Source organism: Rhinatrema bivittatum, chromosome 2 (genome assembly GCF_901001135.1).
Source record: "Rhinatrema bivittatum chromosome 2, aRhiBiv1.1, whole genome shotgun sequence".
Taxonomy (NCBI): Eukaryota; Metazoa; Chordata; class Amphibia; order Gymnophiona; family Rhinatrematidae; genus Rhinatrema; species Rhinatrema bivittatum.
In genome coordinates this window covers 112779662-112805286 of record NC_042616.1, presented here as the reverse complement: position 1 = coordinate 112805286, position 25625 = coordinate 112779662, and the positions used below count along the sequence as shown (strand labels likewise).

The 25625-nt window shown below is 43.7% G+C and overlaps 1 protein-coding gene across 9 annotated transcripts in view; it reads right to left on the bottom strand.

The window, feature by feature from the left end:
- PFKP (phosphofructokinase, platelet) overlaps positions 1-25625 on the bottom strand; it is a 295600-nt gene that overhangs the window by 6342 nt on the left and 263633 nt on the right. For 4 of the 9 annotated variants that reach the window (XM_029588552.1, XM_029588554.1, XM_029588551.1 and 1 more), the window contains exon 21: positions 15546-15651. In XM_029588552.1, coding sequence (XP_029444412.1) covers positions 15546-15651 — 106 coding nt within the window. Of the gene's footprint in view, positions 1-14521; positions 14680-15545; positions 15652-21283; positions 21290-25625 lie in introns of all 9 variants that reach the window. The other 5 variants (XM_029588549.1, XM_029588548.1, XM_029588547.1 and 2 more) reach the window with 3 other exon arrangements.

Here is a 25625-nt window from a genome sequence, read left to right as displayed (position 1 = left end):
TGAAGGAGTTCCATCATCTGGTGTCTGTCATCAGCTTCAGATTGTAGTTGAAAAGGTACAACTTCTGACATCTCTTTCACAAAATTAATGAAAGATAGATCCTCAGGAGGAGATCTTTTTCTACTCTCTGTAGGAGATGGTGGCGAAGGCAAATCTGTGTCAGAAGATGTATCATCATCATCACCCCAGGTATCGTAGGGATCAAGTGGGGCTTGTAGCCCTGATGGACCTGGCTGAGGCTCTGAAGGCATCGATGGAAACAGAGGTGGAATCGGTGCCGTAGGTGGAACCAGAAATGGCATCGATGGCTTCGGTGCTGCTGATGGAATCGGTGCCTGGCGTGGAATGGATGGAACCGAAGGATATATCGGTGGAGATATACCAGAAGGCACCGATGGAACCACCCCGGAAGGGGGAATCCGGAACGGTGTTTCTCCTGCCGATGAAAATCCAGTCGGAGACGGTGGTGTTGTCGATGGTACTGGAATCACCGATGGAAGGGCCGTCATGAGCGCCTCCATGCGGCTCAGTAGCGGTGCTAGCGCTTGTATCAACGGCTCGGTGGTCGGTTCCCTCCTCGGTGGCGAAGCCGGTGTCGGTGTCGGGGGCGGCACTGGAACCGGTGCCGGAGACGGTGCCGATGGAGGTTGCAATTTCTTCATCGCTTTCTCGATGGCCTCCTGGACCAGCCGGTCCAGTTCTGCCCGGAGACCAGGGGTAACCATACCCGGCTCGACGGGAGAGGGAGGCTGAGGCAGGGCCGGAGGGACCACCGTAACCGGTGGGATCACGGCCCCCGCACCCCGGGAGGGTGAGGGTTTCCTCGATGCCGGCGAACGAGACGTGGAGGGTGTCCGGTCTGTTCGCGGCTTCTTTGTCGGTGGCTCGGCTTGAGCAGAGGTCGATGGCTGTGGATCCTCGACAGGCCGAGACTTGTGCCGTCGATGGCGGTGCTTTTCCTTCCGATCCCCTCGCCCATCCGGGGAAGGGACGGGAGTCGACGGCCGAGAAGCGATCGATGGCGGACGGTCACCGGAGGGTTGACGATGATGGTACAACTTCGGTGCCGGTTCCGATGACGTCGATGCTATCGATGGCGTTGGGGTGGGTGCATGGAAGAGGAGCCCCATCTTCTCCATCCTGGCTTTGCGACCCTTGGGTGTCATTAAGGCACATTTGGTGCAAGTCAGGACATCATGATCACTACCCAAACACATTACACAAACCCTGTGGGGGTCTGTGATGGACATAGTCCGGGTACAATCCGGACAACGGCGGAACCCCGTTGCCATGGCCTGAAGCCAAAATTTAGGCTGGGGATCGGTAAGTGCCAACAGGCCTCAAGGGCCAAAATCGACGGTAGTCGATGGAAAAAGGCAAAAAACTTACCGGGTTCCGTAAGATGACTAAAAATTTGTCGAAGGGAGATCCCTGAGGGGCAAATTTTCTTAGGAAATTAACTTCCAAATTCCTGTCAGGAACGTGGTTAGAGAGCTCCTTTCACCGCGTGGCAACTGCTGCGCGGAAAAAAGAAGACTGAAGGGAGACCCCTGCTGGCTGCAGGGTCAGTGCCTTGCTGGCATGCCCAGTAGGGGCCAGTCAAAGTTCTGTTTAAACTTTGACAGAAGTTTTCCGTGGTGGGCTCCATCCTCGATGTCACCCATTTGTGAGGACAACCATCCTGCTTGTCCTGTGAGAACAGGATCCTCCCCCTCAGCACTGGGGAAAGACCAGGCCGAGCAACGTGGGAGATCCTGCAAGCATTGCCACCAGTCACCATCGGCACATGGCTCCAGTTCCAGTGCAGTGCCTGCAGCAGCCACACTGCCACCGAAGCAATCCTGGCCATTGGAGGCCCTATCCTCCTCCATCCCTGGGAGTCCAAGGTGTCCACACCGATACCGGGGCCGAGCCCCATGTCACCTCAGAGGATCAAGGAGCCGGTGATACCTCGTTCCCCTCCCTCTATCCTGGCTTCTCCGGATTTTCAAGAGGAGTTGGACCCACAGCATGCAGACCACGATGCTCAGAGCTGTTTGTAGCATCAACCTGCCTGCGCCACAGGTCCCTATGCCGGTGCCAGAGCCCTACTGACGCAACCTGTGCCGAGGGACCTTTGGTTCCTCAGTGGCCACTGATGCCCCCCTAAGGAGCAATCCCTATTATAGAGTCCTTTGAGGAGGAAGACACGGCCGATGAAATGATCCTGAGGCCTCTGTTCCCTGAGCCCTTACCGGGTCCCTCTGGCCTTCTGCGGCCTCCAGTCCCCTCGAAGCCAGGGGAACCATCAATTCCCACGGTGCTCTCAAAGCCATTGGGAGCCCAGGGCTGATATCAACCACAGGCCTTGCCCACGTCACGTTAGCCCTAGTGAGGAGGGAAGGGCCTTATGACCCCTGGGGGGACGATTCCAAGGAATCTTCCTCCGAATACTTGGATGCCTACTCAGTCTTCCCCGCCAGAGGAAGGATCTGTCCTTTGCGGGCTTTGTCAAGGCCATGGCTGAGGCTATCCCCTTCCAACTACTTACAGAGGAGGATGCATGACATAAATTGTTGGAGGTACTCCAGTTTGTGGATGCTTCTAAGGAGATCTTTGCGGTTCCCATCCACAACATCTTCAAGGACCTCCTCCTTTGGATGTGGAAGGACCTGATCTCCATCTCCCTCGTCAATAGGAAGGCGGATGCCACCTATTTAGTGCAGCAAGACTGGGCTTCAGTGGTTGTGGAGTCCACCCTCAAAAAAGCCAGGTGCTCTTATACCCACGCCTCGGCCCCTCCTTTGCACGAGCACAGGAAGCTCAATGCCATGAGCTGCAAAGTCTTCCGGGGCACAATGCTCATCGCCCATATTGCCACCTACTAGTTGTACATGACTCAGTACATCTGTGGAAGTGGGTCCAGGATCTCACTGATACCCTGCAGTAGCTGCAGCAGGAGGTGCTTTCGGCTATTGTCCTGCAAGGTTTGGAGGCTGGTAAACACGAGGTACGGTCCACCTACGATGTCTCTGAAACTGCGGCTTGTGTAGCAGCTGGTGGCTTTTGTGCCCATAGGATGGCTTGGCTTAGGACCTCTGACTTTCTGTTCGGAGGTGCACTACCCTGCACAGGTGACAACCTCTTTGGGGATGAGCTTCGGGATACGGTGGCCCAACTGAAGGACCACCATGACACCCTTCAGCAGCTCTTCGCTAGCGTCTCCGCTCCTTCATCTGCCAGGAAATCTTCCAGACCCAGTTCCAGGAAGTAGGCAGAGAAAATATTATTCTCTGGCCAGAGCTTGTATGCAGTCAAGCAGCGAGCATCCAGGCCTCAACCAGCACCCCAGCTACAGGGTTTTGACTGGCAGCGAGGAAGCACAAGTCAGCCGAGTATACCCCTGATGCCAGATCCCCCAGTAGAGGGCAGGCTTCTCTGCTTCTCCCATCACTGGGAGGAAATTACTTTGGACTGATGGGTCCTTGCTATAGTCTGCCAGGGGTACCACCTCAACTTAAACAGCTCCCAGAGATCTCGTCCCCATGTCCGTCATGGGGTTCATCCGCCCAGAAGGCTATACTTTGGTCAGAACTTTCCGCCCTTCTCGCAGCAGGGGCAGTAGCGCTGTCCCTCACCTTCAGCAGGGCCAAGGGCTCTATCTGAGGTATTTTCTTATACTGAAAAAAAGTGGGGGCTTGTGCCTCATTCTCAACCTCAGGGTGTTAAACAGGTTGCTCTTAAAAGAAAAGTTCAAGATGGTCACTCTGGGTACACTGATACCTCTACAGGCGAGAAGACTGGCTCTGCTCTCTCGATCTCAAGGAGACTTACTCTCACATAACAATCTTCCCTAGTCACAGGAAATACCTCCATTTCGTGGTGGGGAAGGCTCACTATCAGTACAAGGTGTTGCTTTTTGGGCTGGCTTCAGCTCATCGTATCTTCACCAAATGTCTAGTGGTGTTGGTGGCGTACCTCCGACTTTGTGCAGTACACATCTTTCCACACCTAGATGACTAGTTGATCAAGAGTGACTCCCACCCAGGGACCCTGAGTGCTCTGGCTCTCACAGTGCAAATGCTGCAATCTTTTGGGTTCTTGATCAACTACCCCAAGTCTCAACTCTGCCCGCCTCAGCTGGACTTTATAGGGGCCAGGCTGGACACGGTGAGGGCCAAAGCGTTTTTGCCTCACGGCTGGGCTCTTGCTCTCATCTTTCTGGCAACCTTTGTGCTCAGCGGTCAGAATGTGACTGCCCACCTTCTACTCTGCTTGTTAGGCCACAGAGTGGTCTCAGTCCATGTTACCCCTCTCGCCTCCTTACACATGCACAGGGCGCAGTGGCAACAGGCCTCCTAGGCCCTCGAGACTTCTCTCATGGTCATGGAGCCTTTGAGGACCTCCCTGGCCTGGTAGGAGGACATCTCCAATCTGCAGCAGGGAATTCCCTTCCAGGTGGCACCGCCTCAAGTGCTACTTACACCCGATGCGTCTCCTCAGGGCTGTGGAGCCCATGTGGATAGCCTCCACACTCAGGATCTCTGGACTGCCTGTGAAGCCCGCTGCCAAATAAACGTCCCGGAGCTTCAGGCAATTTGCTACGCTCTGTGGGCGTTCAGGGATATAGCTGTCCCACAAGGAAGTCCTGATCAGGACCGACAACCAGGTAACAATGTGGTATATCAACAAATAGGGAGGTATGGGGTCGTTTCTCTGTTGTGAGGCGGTGTAGGTGTGGTCCTAAGCTTGTCACAGGGGATGTCACTCTGGGCAACATATCTGCCTGGGATGCTAAATGTGCTAGTGGACCGGCTGAGCCTCTCCTTTCAAAACACACTAGTGGTCCCTCAATCTGGGGGTGGCAGCCAGAATATTCCATCAATGGGGTATCCCAGATGTGGATCTGTTCACCTCCCTGTACAACCACAAGGTGAGCAGCTTCTGCTCCCTGACTGCATCGCAGACATCTGGCCTGCGATGCAGTCTCCCTTCATTGGGGGGAAGGGTCTGCTGTCGCATAACCTCTTCTCCCGCTCCTCTTGAAGACCCTGCTGAAGCTTCAACAGGATGGAGGGACCATGATCCTCGTGGTGCCTTATTGGCCCCTGACAGGTCTGGTTTCCTCTCCTTCGGGATCTGACTATCAGGGACCTCACTTGGCTGGGGACTGTGCCCGATCTGATAATTCAGAACTAGGGTGCCCTGTGCTACCCGAACTTCCAGGTGCTGGCCCTTATGGCTTGGATGTTGAGAGCCTAATTCTCCATCCCCTGAACATTTCAGCCAGTGTCTCCCAGGTCCTGGTGGCCTCTAGGAAGCCTTCCACCAGGAAGTCCTACAGTTTAAATTGGAGACTATTCTCCATCTGGTGTGTAGGACATGCACTGGATCCATTCACAAGCCCCCTTCCCAAATTGTTGGACTACTTGTGGCACCTTTCAGAGTCTGGGCTCCAAACCAGCTCAGTCAGAGTCCATCTCAGTGCGGTTGGTGCATATTATCAAGGCATTGCTGACACACCAACATCAGCACAGCCCTTGGTGGGTTGTTTTATGAGGGGATCACTTCAGTTGAAGCCCTCTTACTGTGTCCTGGGACCTTAATGTTGTCCTAGCACGGCTCATGCATCCTCCCTTTGAGCTGCTGCATTCCTGCAATCCGAAGTTCCTTACCTGGAAAGTCATTTTCCTAGTGGTGATTACTTCAGCTCATAGAGTCAATGAGATTCAGGCCTTTGTCACATACCTGCCATACACACAGCTTTTCCATGATCATGTGATGTTGCGTACGCACGCGAAGTTCCTGCCTAAAGTAGTGACTGATTTCCAAATCAATCAGTCCATTGTTCTGCCCACCTTCTTTCCCAGGCCTCATTCCCAGCCAGGGGAATGGGCCCTTCATCCTCTGGACTGCAAGAGGGCCTTGGCTTTCTACTTAGAACACACAACCGGGCACAGACTGTCCACTCAGCTCTTTGTGTCCTTTGATCCCAATACACTGGGCATGGTAGTGGGTAAGCAGACCTTGTCAAACTGACTAGAAGATTGTATCGCCTTCTGCTCTGCTCAGGTGGGCCATGGTGAGTGTGGCTCATCTGCGAGCATTTCCCGTCCTCGAAATTTGTCGGGCCGCAACATAAAGCTCTCTTCACACATTTGCGGCTCACTACTGCTTGGACAATGCATTTGGTCAATCCGTCCTGCACAATCTTCTCCATACCTGAACCCAACTCTTCCAGCCTAGTCATGCCAGGCAGTCTCCTACCAACCAGCAGAGCCGCAATTGTGTTGTGCCTGTTGCAACTTGTTCGGCATCTGCTGGTCTCTCCTATTCACGGAGACAGCCTGAAGCTTGTTATTCACCCACTTGTGAGGACTACCATCCTGCTTATCCTAGGAGAAAGCGCAGTTGCTCACCTGTAACAGGTGTTCTCCTAGGACAGCAAGATGTTAGTCCTCAGGAATCCAGCCCTCCTCCCCACAGAATTGGGTTCTCTTGTGTTTTATTTTTTGCTCATATCTTTTAATCTCTGTTATAAAACTGAAAGGGGGTGGGGAACCACGTGCATATATACTGGCATGCCGAGGGGGCAGGTCAAAGTTCCTAGAAACTTTGCCAGATGTTTTCCGTGCTGGGCTCCATCTGATACTGCCACCCGCAATTGAGGACTAATAGCCTGCTGTCCTAGGAGCACACCTGTTACAGGTAAGCAACTGCACTTTCTCTGAGCATTATATCTATAGGTTCATTTTAATTGCATTAAGAAAAGTACTTAAAAACATTTATTAGACTTTGAATACTATTCTCTTTGGGTGAATGATTGAGAGGTCAGGCCTACCACCTTATAGGTGGTCTTATACTTGTTCCCAGCTTGCTGACACCTTATATATTATGGTCTCAAAAAACAAAACTGAAGCCGATCCAATATAGCTGTGTAGTGACCAAGAAGAATGAGATCAGTGTATTGGGCCCATATACTGTGAGAATAAAGTATTTTGCCAATACATCGATCTCATTCTTCTTGGTTGCTACACCTTATATATTATTAAATAACTTTCTGCCATGTATTACATATGATTCTTCTGTTCCTTATTTGATTTTTGAGATTTTGTTTTGGGACAGGTTTCTGTAGGATCTTTGTTCTTAGCAGTTCTAATTAAAACAGTAACTAAGCATTACTTCCTTCACAGTCTTAATGTGATTCTCTTATCCTAGCATTTTATTTAAATTTAACCAATCACCGTTTATTTCCGCATTTCCTCAGGTACAAACTTAGGGCCGGATTTTAAAAGGGTTACGTGCATAAGTTATGCGCGTAACCCTTAAAAAAAAGCCCCTTGCGCGCGCCGAGCCTATTTTGCATAGGCTCGGCGGCCCGCACAAGCCCTGGGACGTGCGTAAGTCCCGGGGCTTTGCAAAGGGGGCGTGCCAGGGGTGTGTCAGGTGGGCGGTGTGAATTTCGGGGGCGGGGTGGGAGGCGTGTTGGGGGCGTGATGCCAGCCCGGGGGTGTGCTCGAGGCCTCCGGACCAGCCCCTGGGTCGGGTGATGGTGTGCCAGCAGCCCACTGGTGTGCACAGATTTAAGTCTGCCTCTGGCAGGCGTAAATCTGCCAAAAAGGTGGGGGGGGTAGATAGGGCTGGCGGGGTGGGTTAGGTAGGGGAAGGGAGGAGAAGGGGAGGCGGAAGGAAAGTTCCCTCCGAGGCTGCTCCGAAATCGTAGTGGCCTCGGAGGGAACAGGCAGCGAGCGCCGGGCTCGGCATGCACAGGTTCCACAAATGTGCACCCCCTTGCGTGCGCCGACCCCGGATTTTATAAGATACACGCGGCTACGCGCGTATCTTATAAAATCCCACGTGCGTAGATTTGTAAAATCTACCCCTTAGATTGTAAGCCCTCTGGGGATAGGGAAGTACCTACAGTACTTGAATGTAATCCACTTTGAAGCACTGAAAAAAGTGCAAAAAGTGGAATATAAATCTAAATAAATACATTTTTATTGCAGCAATTTATCATGTTTTAATGAATAATACCAACTCATCTGTTCTTTGCAATGCTAAATATCAGAAGTAAGCACCTTTTTATACTACTGTGGCACAATGCTTTCCTTTACCCTATTTTTTTAGGCCTACTTCTGAAAAGTGCAGCCTTGAGCAGTTTCAGAAATTTCAACTTCTTATCAACTAGAACTTTCTTTCATGATTCTCTTAGGATCTACCGCACAGTCTCTACCTGTGGTCTGCTCTGATGACAATCTACCTAGGAACATAAAAAGACCTAAGTTTCCACAGGTGGAAGAGTGTTGATATATATATATATATATAAAAGATGTTAAAAGCAACAGAATTGCAGGGCTTACACAGTAAGAAGGAGACATTGTGGAAAGAGGGCCTGCAGCATTTACGTATATTGATGTAACAGTCATCCATTTCAAATAGAAGAAATGGTTAGATATTTAATAGCCACCAGCAAAAGGTACCATCTAAAACAATTCAATTCAAAATTGACTCTGTGGGGACTTGTATATGTGTATAAGGATGTAAAGAGATATTTATAGTAAAAGCTGCATCTGTAAGCCTGACAACGTGTTCAAAGAAGTTGAACTGTCCGGTCTTCTCTTCATTTGCGACTCTTACCGGCTGTGAAGCCTGATGAAGAAATAGTATATTCAGCTTTTTTTTTTCATTAAATCACATAAAAAAAACAGGTTATTGAATCTGTAAACAATGTCCCGACTGTGAAAGAATTCACTCTTAGCCCGACAGTGGCCGGTGTTTTGCTGCACTATCGCAGCTTCATCAGGGGTAAATCACCTTCAAAACAGGGAAAAACCAACAATCAACATCTGCTACGGGAAAAGAATTAAATTACTTAGCTTCATATTTACACGGAACCAACCTCCTCCTTTCGGACGCCGGGTCTCACGGTTATTCTTCTTGAAAGCGGGACAGAGAGTGATTGCAGCAAGTTAAAGAGATTAAATAGTCCGCGCAAACTGAAATGTCGTGGCGTCATGATGTTCAGTTGTCATGACTACTGTATCAACACATATACTCATAGAAAGACTTGTAATTCCAGACGGTTCAACTTGTTTGAACACGTCAGGCTTGCAGATGTGGCTTTTACTATAAATATATCTCTTTACATCTTTATACACATATACAAGTCTCCATAGAGTCAATTTTGAATTGAATTGCTTTAGATGGTACCTTTTGCTGTTGGATTTTGACCTCAGGACCTATAACAGTGCTCTTTGTGATTATTAGATATTTAATAGACCATATTGATGAAATTGTTATAAAAAGGGAGGTGCTATTGAATGGGATATCACCACTGTGGTCTCTTCTAGAAGTAGGGAGATCCTCCATTCTCTGCAGAACCTCCACAGGAGTGGGTGAAACTAGACCTGGTACTTACCAATAGAGTTGTCATGGTGGATGATCGTCTGGGATCCAGTGATCACCAGATGATTTGGTTCAATATTAGAGCACAGACTATGCAAGCTCCTTCAAAGGAAAGGGTCTTCAATATCAGGAAAACTAACTTTATTAAAATGGGGGAAAATCTCAAAAGGTTGTTAGCTGGATGGGAAAATCTAGGAGCAGTAGAGGAGCAGTGGGAAAAACTAAAAGGATATATAAAGAGCAACTAACTTTTTTGTTAGGAAAGTAAATAAATGAACAAGGGAAAGGGGCTACTCTGGATATCTAAAGAAGTAGCTGAAAAAAAAAAGGTTAGTGTTCATAAACTACAAGAGAATGGCAGAAAACAGGTGACTAACTGGGGAAGTTAAGCACAGCTGGGAAAGTAGGCAGGAATGCAAAGATGCAAACTGAAGAAAAAAACAGCAAAAAATGGTTTAAAAACAAAAAGGTGGCTTTTTTAGATATGCTAGTGAAAGGAGGAAGTGCAAAAGTGGCAGAGTGTGACCCAGGTGAAGGAGAGGAATATGGAGAGGCTCATAGGAAAAAGCCACATAAAACAAACACAAACAGGATTCAAAGTGAAGTAAACTGCAGTTGATTTTCAGAAACATGTGCGTGTGAGAAGTTAAAGTAATAAGATGATGGGGCCGGATGGGATACATCAGAGGGTTTTAAGGGAACTTAGAGAAGTTCGAGCAGCTCCACTGACTGACCTTTTCTATGTTTTGTTTATAGTCAGGAGTAGTTCTGGAAGACTGGAGATAGGCAGATATGATTCCTAGTCACAATTGTGAAAAGGAGGAGGCTGGCAACTACAGGCCAGTTAGCCTAATCTCTGTGGTAACAAATTAATAGACTTGCTGCTAAAGCAGAGGAGAGTACGGTTTCTGGAATCCAATGGATTACAAGATCCAAGGCAGCTTTGCATTTACCAGAAATAGATCTTGTCAGACAAATCTGATCAATTTCTTTGATTGGGTGACCAGAGAACAGGATCAGGGAAGAGTGCTAGAGGCAGTGTACTAGGATTTCAATAAGGCCATAAGAACATGCCATAGTGGGTCAGACCAAGGGTCCATCAAGCCCAGCATCCTGTTTCCAACAGTGGCCAATCCAGGCCACAAGAACCTGGCAAGAACCCAAAAATTTTGACAAAGTTCCACGAAAGCGATTTATAAATAACCGAGCACCCTTGGTTTGGGCCCTAAAGTAACTCACTAGGTTAGAAACTGGTTGAGTGGGAAGCAACAAAGGGAATGGTAAATAGAGTTTACTCTGAGAAGAGGGGTGTTACTAGCCTTTGTGCCATGGAGATTGGTCTTTTGACCAGTTTTTTCAACATTTTTGTGAGTAATATTGTAAAAGGATTGTCTGGAAAAGATTGTCTTTTTGCAGTAATACTAAAAGCTATAATAGCCAGGAAGGTATGAAAATGGTCTAGAGCTTGGCAGCTAAGATTTAATACTAAAGAAAAAGCAGAGTCGTGGATTTGAGCTGCAAATCAAAGGGAGCAGTATAGGGAGTGAAACTCTTCTAAGCATGAAAAAAAGAGTGGGATCTTATGGTGGCCAAACAAATGGATACGATGATGACAAAAGCCAGAAAGATGCTTGAGTGCGAAAGGTATAGTCTGCAGAAAAAAAGGTGATACTGCCCCTGTATAGGTCCTTGGTGAGGAATACAGTATACAATTCTGGAGACCGCATGTTCAAAAGGATAAAAACGAGTAGGTTCAGAGGATGGCTATTAAAATGATCAATGGCCTTCATTCTAAAGCATATAAGGACCATCAAAACTTGTAATCATTAACTGACCACATCCTCCAAAGAATTTTTTATGTGTAAAACTCCAAAACCTCTTATCATGAAGAACAAAATAAGACTGTGACAAAAATCAAAACCAAATCGTTAATTCAAAATGGATACTCCAACAGCACGGCGAAAAATGTAATGTTTTTCAACTGCATTTAGTAGATTATGTCCTAAAACACTTAACAATGCTTCAAATGTTTCAGTGACAATTTCTTATTTCAAATTTCTTCTCTTTCAAAGTAATTTAAGTACTTAGCTGCACATGAGTGGATATATCCCCAAAATTCCTGCAGATCTTATCCAATCATTTGGTAGCGATTCTTTCTCCCCGGTTCCTGCAGATTTTATCCAATCGTTTGGTAGCAATTCTTTCTCCCCAACATTGGCCAGGTTTCGGATATTCATCCTTTGTCAGGGGTCCAGCTCACCCAAAACCACAGAAAACTATGCCACTATCAAGATGTTCTTCCATGCACCAGCATTCTCACAGCGTTTGTAAGCAGTTATAATTCACGGCAGCCATTTTTAAAGAGCCAACCCATGTGACCAAAGCGACATCATTGATCTTAAGCATACACCACTGCACTCAACTGGTTAAATTTAAGCAGCAGCACATTATATCAAAGATGCCCAATCAATTTTTTATTTAAACCTATTGGGGATTCCGTTTTCAACTTATAGATCCACCACTGTTCTCTGTAATTTAGAAAAGATGTTAAATCTCCTGCACACTTAGTAATGTTCCCAATGATCGTCCATTGCAACTATTCAAAATTGTGTCTCAATTCCCCACAATGATTAACCAATGGAGCAGCTAAAGTTTTGGTGTTAATCCTGGAGCGATGTTCAATCATTCTCAACCTCACTACTCTCTTAGTCCAACCGACATATACCTTGGGGCAAGGACATACTAAAATGTAAATCACTTGCTGAGAAAAACAATTTGTTAAGGATTTCCTCCTCACTTTAAAACCTGTAATAGGATCTTGCCAGTCAATTCCTGCACTTCCTACATTTGTAATGGCCAACTTATTGAGTTTGAATGCTGTCAGATCTAGTAGTGAGGGAAGACCGCACCACTTTATCACGGATGTTAGTGCCCCGTGTGGTAGCAAATAGTGGCATTTCATTAAACACTGCGTGTAAGGCAAGAACATGCCAATGTTTTTTCATCGAAGACATGATAGCAGAGGTAGCAGTGCTTTGCTGTAATATACAAACCAGATTATTCTGATTTTTTTTAATCTGGTATTTTAACAATTGTTCTCGGTCACTGAATTATGCCCTCTTATAAGCTTGTTTAATCACCTTTATCGGATAACCTCGTGATTTAAATCTGTCCATCAGTACCCTGGCTTGTTTCTCAAACTCAATTTTAGATGAGAAAATACGTTTAATGCGAAAAAATTGAGAAACCGGCAAACCCTTTTTAAAGGAAGCCGCATGATGGCTGTGGTATCGTAACAAACTATTTCTATCTGTCACATTTTGATTGACTTTGGTAACGAGATGTCATTCCTATACTGATACTAGAACATCCAAATACATAATAAGTGATTTTTCTATCTGATAAGTGAATTTTAGGTATTCATCTAGTGTTAATCCAAGCCACAAATTCTTCAAAAGCTTCTTTTGATGATTTCCAGATAATGAACACGTCATCGATATACCTATACTAACAAACAATATGAGGCCACCATTGTGAGGTATATATAAAATTCTCTTCAAAATTTGAATGGAAAGATTAGCCACAGACGGAGCTAAAGATGACCCCAAGGGGATCCCATGATCTTGATGAAAAAATCATTTTTAAAGCAAAAATATTTATTGAACAAAACCAAGGTAGTCAATTGAGCTAGAACATCCACTGGAATCCTGGAAGGACCTTCATGTTTCATAAGAGCTTCCAAAGTAATCTCACAAGATGATTGTTGAGGAATATACGTGTAGAGGGACTGAATGTCCAGAGTTGCCAATCATATCACTTCATGCTCAACTGATACCTCAGACAAATTGTTCAAAAAATGGATGGTATGCTTCAAGTAAGAGGATTTCTTCTTTACCAATGGTTGTAAGAAAATGTCAACAAAAATAGCTGGTGGTTCCAAAACAGATCCCTTTAGGGAAACAATGGGCCAGATAGGAGGATCCTGTGAATTTTTATGAATTTTTGGTAAGCCATAGATAACAGGCTTCTTTGGATATTTAACCACCAAGAAACTCTTCATTACTTGTCAAAAAATTAGATTTGTTAACTATTTTCAATTTGATTGTGTAAATCGTCAGTGGGATCACCATGTATTCTACTATAAAAAGTGGTATTCAAATGCTCCATAAGCTTACATTCATACTTCCTCCGATCTTGCAGGACAATAGCCACCCCCCCTCTTGTCTGCAGGTTTAATTACAATTTCATCACAAGCAGATAACACAAAGCTTCACGTTGATCTGTAGATAAATTGTGAAAAACCTTTTGTCTAGAATTTTCAAAATTTTCAATATCTTTCAAGACCAAAGTCTGAAAAGTAAGAACATGGGGATCAAGTGGCCCGGGAGGATTCCATTTAGATCTAACTTTCACAATTGATTGGTCCTGCACATTTGGGCTGTCTCAAATATAACCTCAGATTTAATTTACAAATAAATCGATGTACTGAGATCCTACTCTCAAAAGGATTATGAAAATTCGTTGGATCAAACAATAAACCGTTGTCAAGCACATTCTCTTGTAGACGACTTAACGTCATAGAAGAGAGATTAACTACTGATGTTGACTCTTGTAAGCGTGATAACGTGTACTTTGATTTGTTTGAAATTCAGGAGCTGGTTTGTACCGACCCTTTTTCTGGGGTTCTCTTCGCGGTTGTTGTTGTCCCCCTGCCTCTTGAAAAAAATCCCTTCCAGGATGAGATTCAGAATGTGAAACTGACTCCATCTCCTCTTGTTCATCTGAACCACTCGAGTTATCTCCCGAAGAAAATGCAAAACATACCTTTTTAGTACTCTTTTTCAGAAGATTTATTGTCCATCCATGTATATACTTTGTTATTGGTGTAATCGGCTTGGTCCTGCTTAAACTTTTTTATCTTTACTTCCTTAATACCATTACGAAATTGCTCAAGTGTATTCTTAAACTCCATTAATTTATTATCAAAATCAGATGTTTTTTTTAAGAGACATTTCAGTTTCCTCTATCTGAGTGCCAATCTCATCTGAAAATGTGTTCACTCTATTAACAATCAATAGCATACGATCTAATGAACACTTGTTCAATATTGCTATCCATGTGTTAACAAATTCATTACCATCAGAAAATAGTGCTTTCTGCACTCTCAATCCCCTTGGTATAATTTTCTGTTTGATGTATTCAATAAGGGTAACCCATGTAAGTCGGACTTCATCATTTTTTTATTTAATCTCAGAAAATCATCCCACTGGTGTGATCCATCTAGAGGTTGCGAATCTGAAAATAAAGACATCTGTGTTTTAATATCTGCTATTTGGTCAGTAGTGTAGCTGAACACGTTGCGCCAAGAGTCCATGATTGGATAAATTGATTTCACAAAAAAATGTATTAGGTAAAAAATATATAAGAATCAAACAGTTTTCTGTGGTTTTGGGTGAGCTGTAACCCTGATAAAGGATGAATATCTGAAACCTGGCCATGTTGGGGAGAAATAATTGCTACCAAACGACTGGATAAGATCTGCACAGGAATCTTTGGGATATATCCGCTCATGTGCAGCTAAGTACTTAAATTACTTTGAAAGAGAAGAAATTTGAAAATAAGAAACTGTCATTGAAACATTTGAAGCATTGTTATATGTGTTTTAGGATACAATCTACTAAATGCAGTTGAAAAACATTACGTTTTTCACCGTGCTGTTGGAGTATCCATTTTGAATTAATTTAGTTTTGATTTTGTCACAGTCTTATTTTGTACTTCATAAGAGGTTTTGGAGTTTAACTACACATAAAAAATTCTTTGGAGGATAATGGTCAGTTAATGATTACAAGTTTTGATGGTAACCGGGATGGTACCTATACATACAATATGAAACTACCACCTTCCCCATTAAAACATTTTTTTGAGATATTTTTGGTCCTATTTGGAAACTAATAAGAATTCAAGAATTGTTTTGGTTTTTCAATTATTGAGTTTTTGTGAGTTCATTGTAGTGATGTAATTGTGTCTGCTCACTTTTTGGCAAAGTTTTTTATTAAAAAGAATACACAGCATCCTTGTGTCAATAGCTATACTGAGTTTATGCCTGAGTGGGAATTGACACTTGCTATAGTAGTGTGAGACAATAGCATTTGTTTACTTACACAAAATCTGTCTCATCCTTCAGCTGTGTCACAGGTTGAAAGAGGAGGTTACGTCTGCGCATTCCTAGCAGACAAACTGTGTCTTCGGTGTTAGCAAATACCCTGCCTGTAAAAAGAAAGGGAGCTTTACATTTTGCTACACTGATATGATTTCACTACCAGAAGAGCTTGGGGGAAAAAGCTGTCATCACAGTTAAGAAAATCCAAAATTATACTTCAATGTAACAATCGTGTGACGGTTCACTACTAGTATATATCTAATACTGGATATATAGTTGTCATTTGTAATGTAGTGCATTGGATTAGGTAAGGTCTCGCTCACATTTAAGACACATAAATTAAGTCAACGTGATTATCAAATGGATCCTTATTCCCAAATTATTCTTGTATTGTTTAATGTTATCAATCTAAAGACACATTAAACAATAAAACAAAAATATTATTTTGCATTGATGACAGTGTCTATACAGTAAAGGTTCTGTGCAGCATTCTCTTTAATAACCTTCAGGCTGATGCAATACTATGCGCTCAGGCTAGCAATAAGGGAATTAGCGCATCCAAACCAGCGCATAGCTAATAGAGCTCTTCACATGTAAATGCCATATTGATGAGGCTATTAGCTAGAAGCCCCTTATGTAAAAAATAAATGTGTGCCCAACATGCACATTTTTACCCTCAAAAATTAACACCAGCCCTAGAGCTGGCATTAAGTCTTGAGGAGCCCCAAAAGTTTACTGAAAAGCAGAAAATACTGCTTATCTGTGGTTCATCCGACTTAATATCATGGTGATATTGCAACAGTGATGCAATCAAAGCAATTTTTTTTTTTATAAGTCTTCAAAAGTTTTCTCTTGCTGTACAACAGAATATTCACAAAAATACTCAATGATGTTCTTTTTCAAGTTAATTTAATAAACTGGGCCAGATTTTCAAAGGGGTACGCGCGTACCCCCGAAAACCTGGCCAATGTACCCCCTGCATGCGCCGAGCCTAAGTTGAGTAGGCTCGGTGACGCACGTAAGTCTCGGGGCTTTCCTGGGGGGGGGAGTGTCGCTGCAATGCGTCATTTGGGGGCGGGGCCACGGCCCGGGGGCGTTTCGGGGGCATGGCCGAGGCCTCCGAAACAGCTCCTGGGCCTGGAAATCGCACGCCGGTGGCCGGACCGCGCAAGTTACGCCTGCTTTGGGCGTAACTTGTACAACAAAGGCTGGGGGGGTGGGTTAGGGAGGGGAGGTGGAAGGAAAGTTCCGTCCGAGGCAGGCTGCGTGGCTCAGCGCGTGCAGCTGCCGATTTTGGGCAGCCTTGCGTGCACCAACCTCGGATTTTAATGGATACGCGCGTATCTATTAAAATCCTGCGTACTCTTGTTTGCACCTGGTGAGCGAACAAAAGTACGCACGGGCACAGATTTATAAAATCTACCCCTGTGTGAAGACATTTAATCAATGTCCTCTCCCACACTTGTGAAAACTAAACATCATTCTTGAAAACTTTGACAGAGTGTCTTTGAATACTTATCTCTCAATTTTATAAGTCATTGGTATCAAACAGAGGTTCACAAAAAAAGTCCCAACATCGATGTTTAGGTGCAACCTGCTTAAGGGCACCTGCTGTTGTGAGAATTTAAAAGACATGAATAGAAAATTGTTAACCAATCACACCCCAAGTGTTAGGATCACGTGCTCAATGAATATCCAAGCAGAAAAGGGAAAGTAATTATTTATAGCAATATTTCACATGAACAAAGACTATTCACTTTCAGCATTTAAACTAAAGGGCGCTACTATCATGAGTTTACAAATCCATTTCTGCTCCAATCTAACTAGACGTTGATCAAGGTCACCCCTCAAGGAGAAAGCGTTAAAAAATCCAAAAATCCCCATCCTATCTACTTGTTCATATGTCCTTGCTCAACTCAGTATGCAAGCATTAGAGCTAAAATATGTGCATTAAAAATGCAGCTTCAGTTCTACCATTAGAGTCCAGAATTTCCTTTGGGTTTTACTGATGTATAATAAAGAGTATGGGCACTCACTGACAAACAATTAAGTCATATTCAAATTGCTGGAAAATCTTAAGACAGTAGGTTCCTAGTCAGCAAACTGCATTAGTGAACCAGTGATTGCCTGTGGATAAATAGAGCAACGAGTGCAAAGAAGAAAACCATTCACTTCCATACCATTTATCTGTAGGTGTAGAACTGGATGGAGCATAAGAATATACTAAATAATCAAAGATACTATTCCCATATTTAAATGCAAAAATTGGAGAATACTGAAACACTATGTGTGAATAGCACCAACCAACACTGTAAAATGATCTGGCGACATGTACAAACCTGTGCCAAGAAAGGTAAAACTCAAATCGGTTACTGTTGAACTTCAAACTGGCTGGGTAAATAAAAAGTACCGTAAGTCTTTTTATATAATGCAAGGGATAATCCGGCTGATCAAAATGAAGTATCATCTCAGCTGATCTGCAACTTAAATTCTTGCATCATAGAACTAGTTATCATCCTTGTCAGCTAAATTACCAGTCAGCCAATCTTTTTGGTTGCATCGCCAGTGCTCAATGGTGACTCTTGTTGCTGTGAAGTGCTGATAGCAGAGCCCATTTGTTGGCTTGGATCTGAGCATCAGGCATTGGTGACTAATCCTTGGCATACCCAATCAGGTCTGCAAGGAACAAAACCATTTGTTTGCACTGCACTATTTGTAGGTGTAGTACTGTAGTATTTCCCACTCATGGCACACTGGTTGGGAAACAGTGCAGTCACCATAAATAGTGCAATGGAAAGAAATGGTTTCATATTTTCTGGTTCAATCATGCAATTTGCTGACCAGGCACCTAATGTCTTAAGATTTTCCAGCAATTGTGATATGACATATTTATGTCATTGAGTAACCGTGTTCATAATTATACATCAGTAAAACCCAGAAGAAATTTCAAACTTGGATGATAGAATATAAATGTTGCATCCTTAATGCATGGATTTTTGCTATGATGGGACATTTTGAAAATATTAAAACATTCCCCTTGAGAGGGTTACCTTGATCAATATCTAGTTAGATTGGAGCAGAAATAGATTTTTAAACTCAATATGGTAGCACCGTTTGTTTAAATGCCAAAATTGAAATACTTTTATGAATGATTATTAGTCTCCCTCTCCTGGCTGGAAATTCATTGAATATGTGATCCTTACATGTGGAGTGTGATTGATTAAACTTTTCTATTAAATCCTTTAAAATTCTTCCAACAGCCAATAACTGTCAGTCATATTTTACAGGTCCCCCAAAGCAAGTCACGCCAATCAATGTCTGGACCTTTTGTGAGCATTGGTGGCAAAGTATTCAAAGACACTTTCTCTCTCTCATTGTTTTCAAGGATGATGTTTCATTTTCATGAGTGTTGGAGAAGACATTGATTAAATGAATCCTTCACATGGTGTTTTTGCAGTTAGTTGCATTTATTCCAAAAAAGGGAGAGATATCTGATTGACATAATTTTGCTCATGAGAAAGATCATCATAAGAGAGTATTTATGTGACTATACCTTTGCATAGCAGACGAAAGGCTGAAGACTATTTTATAAAAAATAAATTGCTTTTCATATTGTTGTAATGGTAGACATCACCAAGTTAGCTCATACATATTTATTGTGCATATATTTGCACTTTCTCCAGTGTATACACATAAGTCATGCATATTCATTGTGGACATCCTGAAAAGTAGACCAGCTATGTGGTATGGGAGCACAGATATGGGGACTACTGTTAGAGGATGTATCCTCAACTCAGTCCTTAAGGAGAAGTTGGCCAGTTTAGTTTTCATTATATTCACAGTGAATATGCATGACATATTTGCATACACTGCCTCTACTGTATCTCATGCACATTCATTGTGGATATTCTGAAAACCTGACTGGCTGGGTGGTCACAGGACCAGGTTGAGAACTACTACTCTAGCCCATACTTGACAAATTAGCTATTTCAATTATGCAAAAATTTCTAAAATGCTATTTTCTAAAATTGGACATCACACAGGTATAGTATATTAGAAACTATCACAAGTTTGCATAGGGGCTACAACAAAAAGAACCAGGTTTAGAAATGGATGCTATAACTAGGTGAGGGTTCAGCTTAATTTTCTTGATATGTTCAGTGATTAATTTCTTTGCAAATAGTTTTATTTTTAGCCTGACTTGGCAAATCATTTAAAGTCCACTGAACAAAAAAAGGTGAATTTTAAAAACCTGGCACATGCATTAATTAGGGGATTTGCGAATAAATCAGGCTCATGCATTCCAAATAGATTTTAAAAGCCTCCTGGAGCACTCACATCTCCAAAGTTTTCAAAAAGGGTGAGGTGTGGGCATGGGCATGAATCAGAAATACTTGCGTACCTGGGCACGCACCCAGAACCCCTGCCTCATAAGCTTACTTCTGCTATGAAGGAGGTGTAAGTTATAAAATAAAGAAAACTAGACAGATCCGCAGGGTTTTAAAGGTTGGGACTAATTGGGGGGAGTGAAGGCTATTAAAGTACGGGGGTTGAAGGACCTCTTTCTTAAATGGGTGAACTGGGGATGAACCAGTAAAACTGGGAATAGTGTCAGCATGCGCTCCTTTTAAAATCCAACATATGGACTAGAAGCAGGATTTGGACGCGCCCACTTAAAATGCGGGAGATGTGCATGTGGCCAAGCTATTTTATAACATGCACATTATGGGCCAGATTTTATAACATGCGCGTGGGCGTAGATTTGTTTGCGCAACCCAGCGCGAACAAATCTACGCCGGATTTTATAACATGCGCGCGCTACCGCGCGCATGTTATAAAATTCAGGGTCGGCGCGCGCAGGGGAGTGCACAATTGTGCAACCTGAACGCGCCGAGCCGAGCAGCCTGCCTCCGTTCCCTCCAAGGCCTCGGAGTGTACTTTCCTTCCGCCCCCCCCGCACCTTCCCCTATCTACCCCCCCCCCCCCGAACTTTATTGAAGACGTTACGCCTGCCGACTCTCCATCCCCTGGCCCGGTGGCTGTTCTGAAGGCCTCGGTCCCCCCCCCCCCCCCCCCCGGAACACCCCCGGACCGGGACCCCGCCCACAGCACGCCCATTTTTTCAAGCCCCGGGACTTAACTTAACACTATGCAAGTTAGGCTCGGCGCACGCACGGGGAGGCAGGGGTAGGTTTTCGGGGGTTGCGCGCGTATCTACCCCTATACGCATGCAAGTTATAAAATAGCCGCGTCCCTGGGTGCAATCCGATGTATACGCACAAATTTAGCTTGTGCGATGGTTTGAAAGTTACCGTCAAAGGTGGTAGCCAATGTAAGAGGTCAAGGTTTTGTACTGCAGCCAGTAGGAGAAACCAATGCCCTTATAAGATCATAAAGCAGCAAATACAATGTATGATCACCATTAGCTTACACAACATACAATGCATAGGGGTATGAAGAACAATCTTAGACCACAGAGACCAATTCCTGCTTGTTGACTGGACAACACACTTTAATGAGAGCAATAATCTCTTCAACTCTATCAAAATGTCACTTTTAAATTTTATTTTGTTTTACAATGAATGTGAATTTACAGGCTGCAACACTAAGAAAACATTACAAATTATAAGGTGGCCCCCTGCCCTTTACTGATGAGGTACAGCTTTCAGTAACTTTAAGTTAAAAAAAAACAAACAAACCTAACAGCTTAACATTCACCCCCAAAGAAAGAATATTTACCTTCATCTATGTATTCCATTCAGCCAGCAAGAAAAGAGAAAAGAAAAGGAAAAGCAGATTAAACTATTTTAGAGTGAGTTGCTAAATTCATCGTCTTCAGCTAGAAAGTAAGAGACTAATAGCTCATGCAGAAATATTATTAGTGGAAAGAGAAGAAAAGGTAACTGGCAGGTATGCATTTTGAAAGATATCTTCCACTCCTGAACATGAAAATACAAAATATAACCTTATTCTAAGATCTTTATGGACAGCATTGTAGAGGCCCTTCCAGGGATTTTCATACAGGAAAGTGACACTGGTTCTGAATAGCAGGATTTTCCATCTCTATCCCCACCCCACTGCTGCATCTCAACATTTGCGGGCAGCACAAGGCAAGGTTAGAGGAATTAAGACCTGCTGCAAGCATTTTACTCAGGGTGGTAGATGCCTGGAATACCCTCCTGGAGGCAGTGTTGGAAATAAAAACAGTAACAGAATTCAAAATAGCATGGGATAAATACTGAAGATCCCTGGTAGAAGAGGCTGGAAGTACTGGAGTAACCTGCACAGAGCAGCAGACACTGCCCAAAACAGCAGTGGTAGGAGACTATCAAATCTTCCAGAAAACATTGGGGTAACTTGTCCTGAGCTGCAGTATTTTGAAAAGTTGGGTGAGGAACATGGGGGAAGGTGAGTGAATGTCAGATTGTATATGGGAATTTGTATATGCATCTTCCCAGAGTAGACAAATAGCTACTGGGCAGACTGGGTGGGTCATGTTGCCCTTTAGCTACTATTCCACATCTGAAAAAAGTGGGGAGAGAAATTGTCAAACATCCCACACAGCAGTAAAAGGCTGCCTAACTTTGCTTTGAAAATACTCATGTGATTGGCTGAGTATGCCCACACATTCGCTTGAGTAAAGTTCCATCTCTGTTTTGCTGTACCTGAATGTGCATGTTTTTTAAAAGCAAAAAGTATGCAAGCAAGTGCCAGCTTTGCTCCGTCAGAATGCCTCTCTGCAGTGTGCATAGGAGTGCGTGTGAAATCGGGTTACGCGGGCACTCACATGCACTGAGCTCAGGTCAATTTTAGAACAGCAATGTACATGCATAAAAGGAAGGTTTTATGCACAGAAATGACTTTGAAAATTGCTCCCTAAAAGGAACGGTAATGGGGGGGGGGGCATGAAAGTCATTTTTAAAGCCATTTTTGTCTCATTTTCACTAATAGTGCAGGCCCTAGTTTTACTGGAAGTTTCCAAAAGGAGTGCAACCTGTGAACAGTTATCAAGAGAACATCCTGGGATGACAAAGATTCATAAAAAAAAAACCCACCCCAAAATCTGTTCTGTGTTGTGCTTACTTCAGAAAGTTTTTAAAGAAATGGTAGATGGAACTGTGAAAATTATAGACAATAAAAATCAATAAATACAGCATTTTTTCTGCATACCTCCTAGACCTCTATATACGTTTTCTTCTCAGAAAAGGGAGATGCTTGTAAAAGATAAAATGGCCAACACTACATTTCTCTCATCATTTCTGCAAATTATCACAACCCCAGTCACTGATTGGATGCCTCCATAGGTGTGAATTAAAGATATGACAGCATTTGGACCTGTTAAAATAGTCTTGTTCGATGTCTTTAACCATTTGTTGTTTATCCTCATACGTAAACTAAAATTTCCAGCAAGCATCGCACAAAATGAAACTTCTCAAAAACAGTGACCATATCCAGGCATGATGGATAACAGTGATACTATACTCAGAACTGACACTATTTACATGAGGCTCAGCTGTGACAATGTAAAACAATGTTTGGGCCTGATCCACTATACAGTGGGTGAAAAGCCATTATGAGCTTAGTTGAGACTTGTGTGTAAATCTCATATTTATGCGTATAGTACATGTTCAAATGAGGCCTTTTGCTTCTAGGTTATATGCATACATTTACCAAATGACTAAGTAGGTGTGGATGAAATACATTTTCAATATGGCTGTAGAAAAGACATGTTCAACAAGTTGTACACCTGAACTTGCTGATGTTATATATGTAAATCTGCACCAACTTCTAATGCCTGTAAGTAGGAAGAATTTTTGCCTGGGATTGTTTCTATAATGTCTTTTTTCCTCTGCTGACAATTTATACCCAATTTAAATTGTGCAGGTCATTGGTGATCTCTTGATAGGAGGAAAATCTGGGATGAGGTAATCCAAAACAGCTGTATGTGATGTGGACAGTCCAAGAGAGGAATCTTGGGGAGACAGTGGCTAGGGATCTGAAGATGGCGAAGTAGTGTGACAAGGCGATAGCGAAAGCCAGAAGAATGCTGGGCCGCATAGAGAGAGGAATAACCAATAAGAAAAAGGAGGTGCCCATGCACTTGTACAGGTCCTTGGTGAGGCCTCACCTCGATTACTGTGTTCACTTCTGAAGGGAGAATGCCAAGGAGGATCACCATTACAAGTAATGGTTTGGGTGGAAACAACATCTGGATATTAGTTGTCCCAACTCCTTGTAAAAAGAGAGATGAGGAGGGGGACAGTTCTTACTTTTTGCTGCATGTTTCATGTTTATATGCTATTGCATTGATGTCTTTTGATGAGGCTGTGTGATGAGCCTTTGTGAAGAAAGGTGATTATAGAAATTGAAAGTGTAATGCAGTGTAAATTTTAGCTCGTCTCCTCAGCACAATTTAATTTCAGCTTTTATATTTGCTACCATGTTATGATTACTGTGAAAAACACCATTATATTTTGTAACTATGGTTAGCAATATTTTATGTTACTAGCTGATGCCCACTGAATATTCAACAGAAGGAATGTCAGCTTGAAGGCACTTAGCACTCTGTGATCCCAGCTTGACTGTACCACACTCTGGCCTCCATCCCCTGACCTGACCCCAGCCATCTCTTTTTCTTCTCCCCAGTTCAACTCTCTCCCCCCCCCCGAGTCCAACCCCAGCATTCTTTTCCCTTGTCCTCAGCCTGACCTTGGCACACTCCGATACCCTACAGAATGTATATGGGTTGTAGCTTGTGTGTGTGTTTATGTAAGTTGATCTGTGTCTGCAGGTGTGTGTAGGTTACTTATTAGGGGGTGCATGTGTCAAGCTCTGTGAAGGAGTTGGCATGTGGGCTACGTGTGCATGAAATTGACCAGGTGGTGTGAGCCTATGAGATCAGGTTTGTGTGTGTGTGTGAGTGCAGTGTCGGTGTATTAGTGAGAAGGTGAGGTATGGGCTCTGCATGTATGTATAATTGGATGGAGTGCGGGTGCCATGTGTCAGCAGGTGGGTGTGCTGTGTGCGTGAGCTAGTGGGGAGGGTATAAGCATCATGTGTGTCCATGAATAAGTGGGTCTGGGCTCTGTGTGTCAGTGGGTTGAGTGTGAGTAAGTGGAGTGTGGGCTCAATCTAAGTGGGTGAGTAGGTGGGCTTTGTGCTCACCCCAGAACATTCACGTGTACATACTAAGATATGCACACAGGCTGATTAGTGGCTGGTGGGATGCACATGCGTGCATCATGCATTACGTCCTGAAGTAGGCACATGGGCTGTTCAGTGGCTGGTGGGGTGTACATTCATGTTGGCACGCCCATGCACACTTCACCAGGCCCGACAGACAGCATCCGGTGAACCTAAGCACATTATACATATTGATGATTATAGACTGGTGCTTTTCCTTTCATTCTAAATGCATTGATCTAAAGTATAAACTTCATCAGAAGTTATCTGATGTTGCCAACTTCCCTAACAATGTCTCAGCAGCTCTAATAATTTTGAGCCTGATCTTCAAAGCCACTTAGAAGCATAAAACACAGTGTTAAAACAGTTTTACATTCATAAACGGCTGTTCTGAAATTTACCTGGGCTCAGTGCACATAGAATTCACTCCTAGATTCATCAAAATGCGTTAACGCATGGATAACGCCCGCGATAAGAAAAAGGAGCATTGTTTAGAGAAAGTTTAGAATTACCGCACCATGCGATAACATACTGCATTGCATCGATAGTATCGCATGGTGCCGTAAACTTATCGCACTCTGTGATAATTCCTTGTGCGAGAAAGAGAGAGTAGTAGTGAAGTATTTATATTTCTATACAAGGGCCATCTAATAGGACAAGGTGAGGTGTTGATGGTGTTTTAGAGTTTAGGGGCCAGTTTCTCATGTAGATAGACGCACGAACAGCATCGTGCACCTTGGTGAAGAATTGACATCATTTGGAGTGAAGAAAGTCTCACAAAGATAACATTTTGTACTACGCTATCTTGCCCTAGCTTGATGATACTCTGTTATAGACTTTCCTCACTCTACATGAGAAACTGGCCCCTAAACCACGACCAACACCTCACCTCGACCCA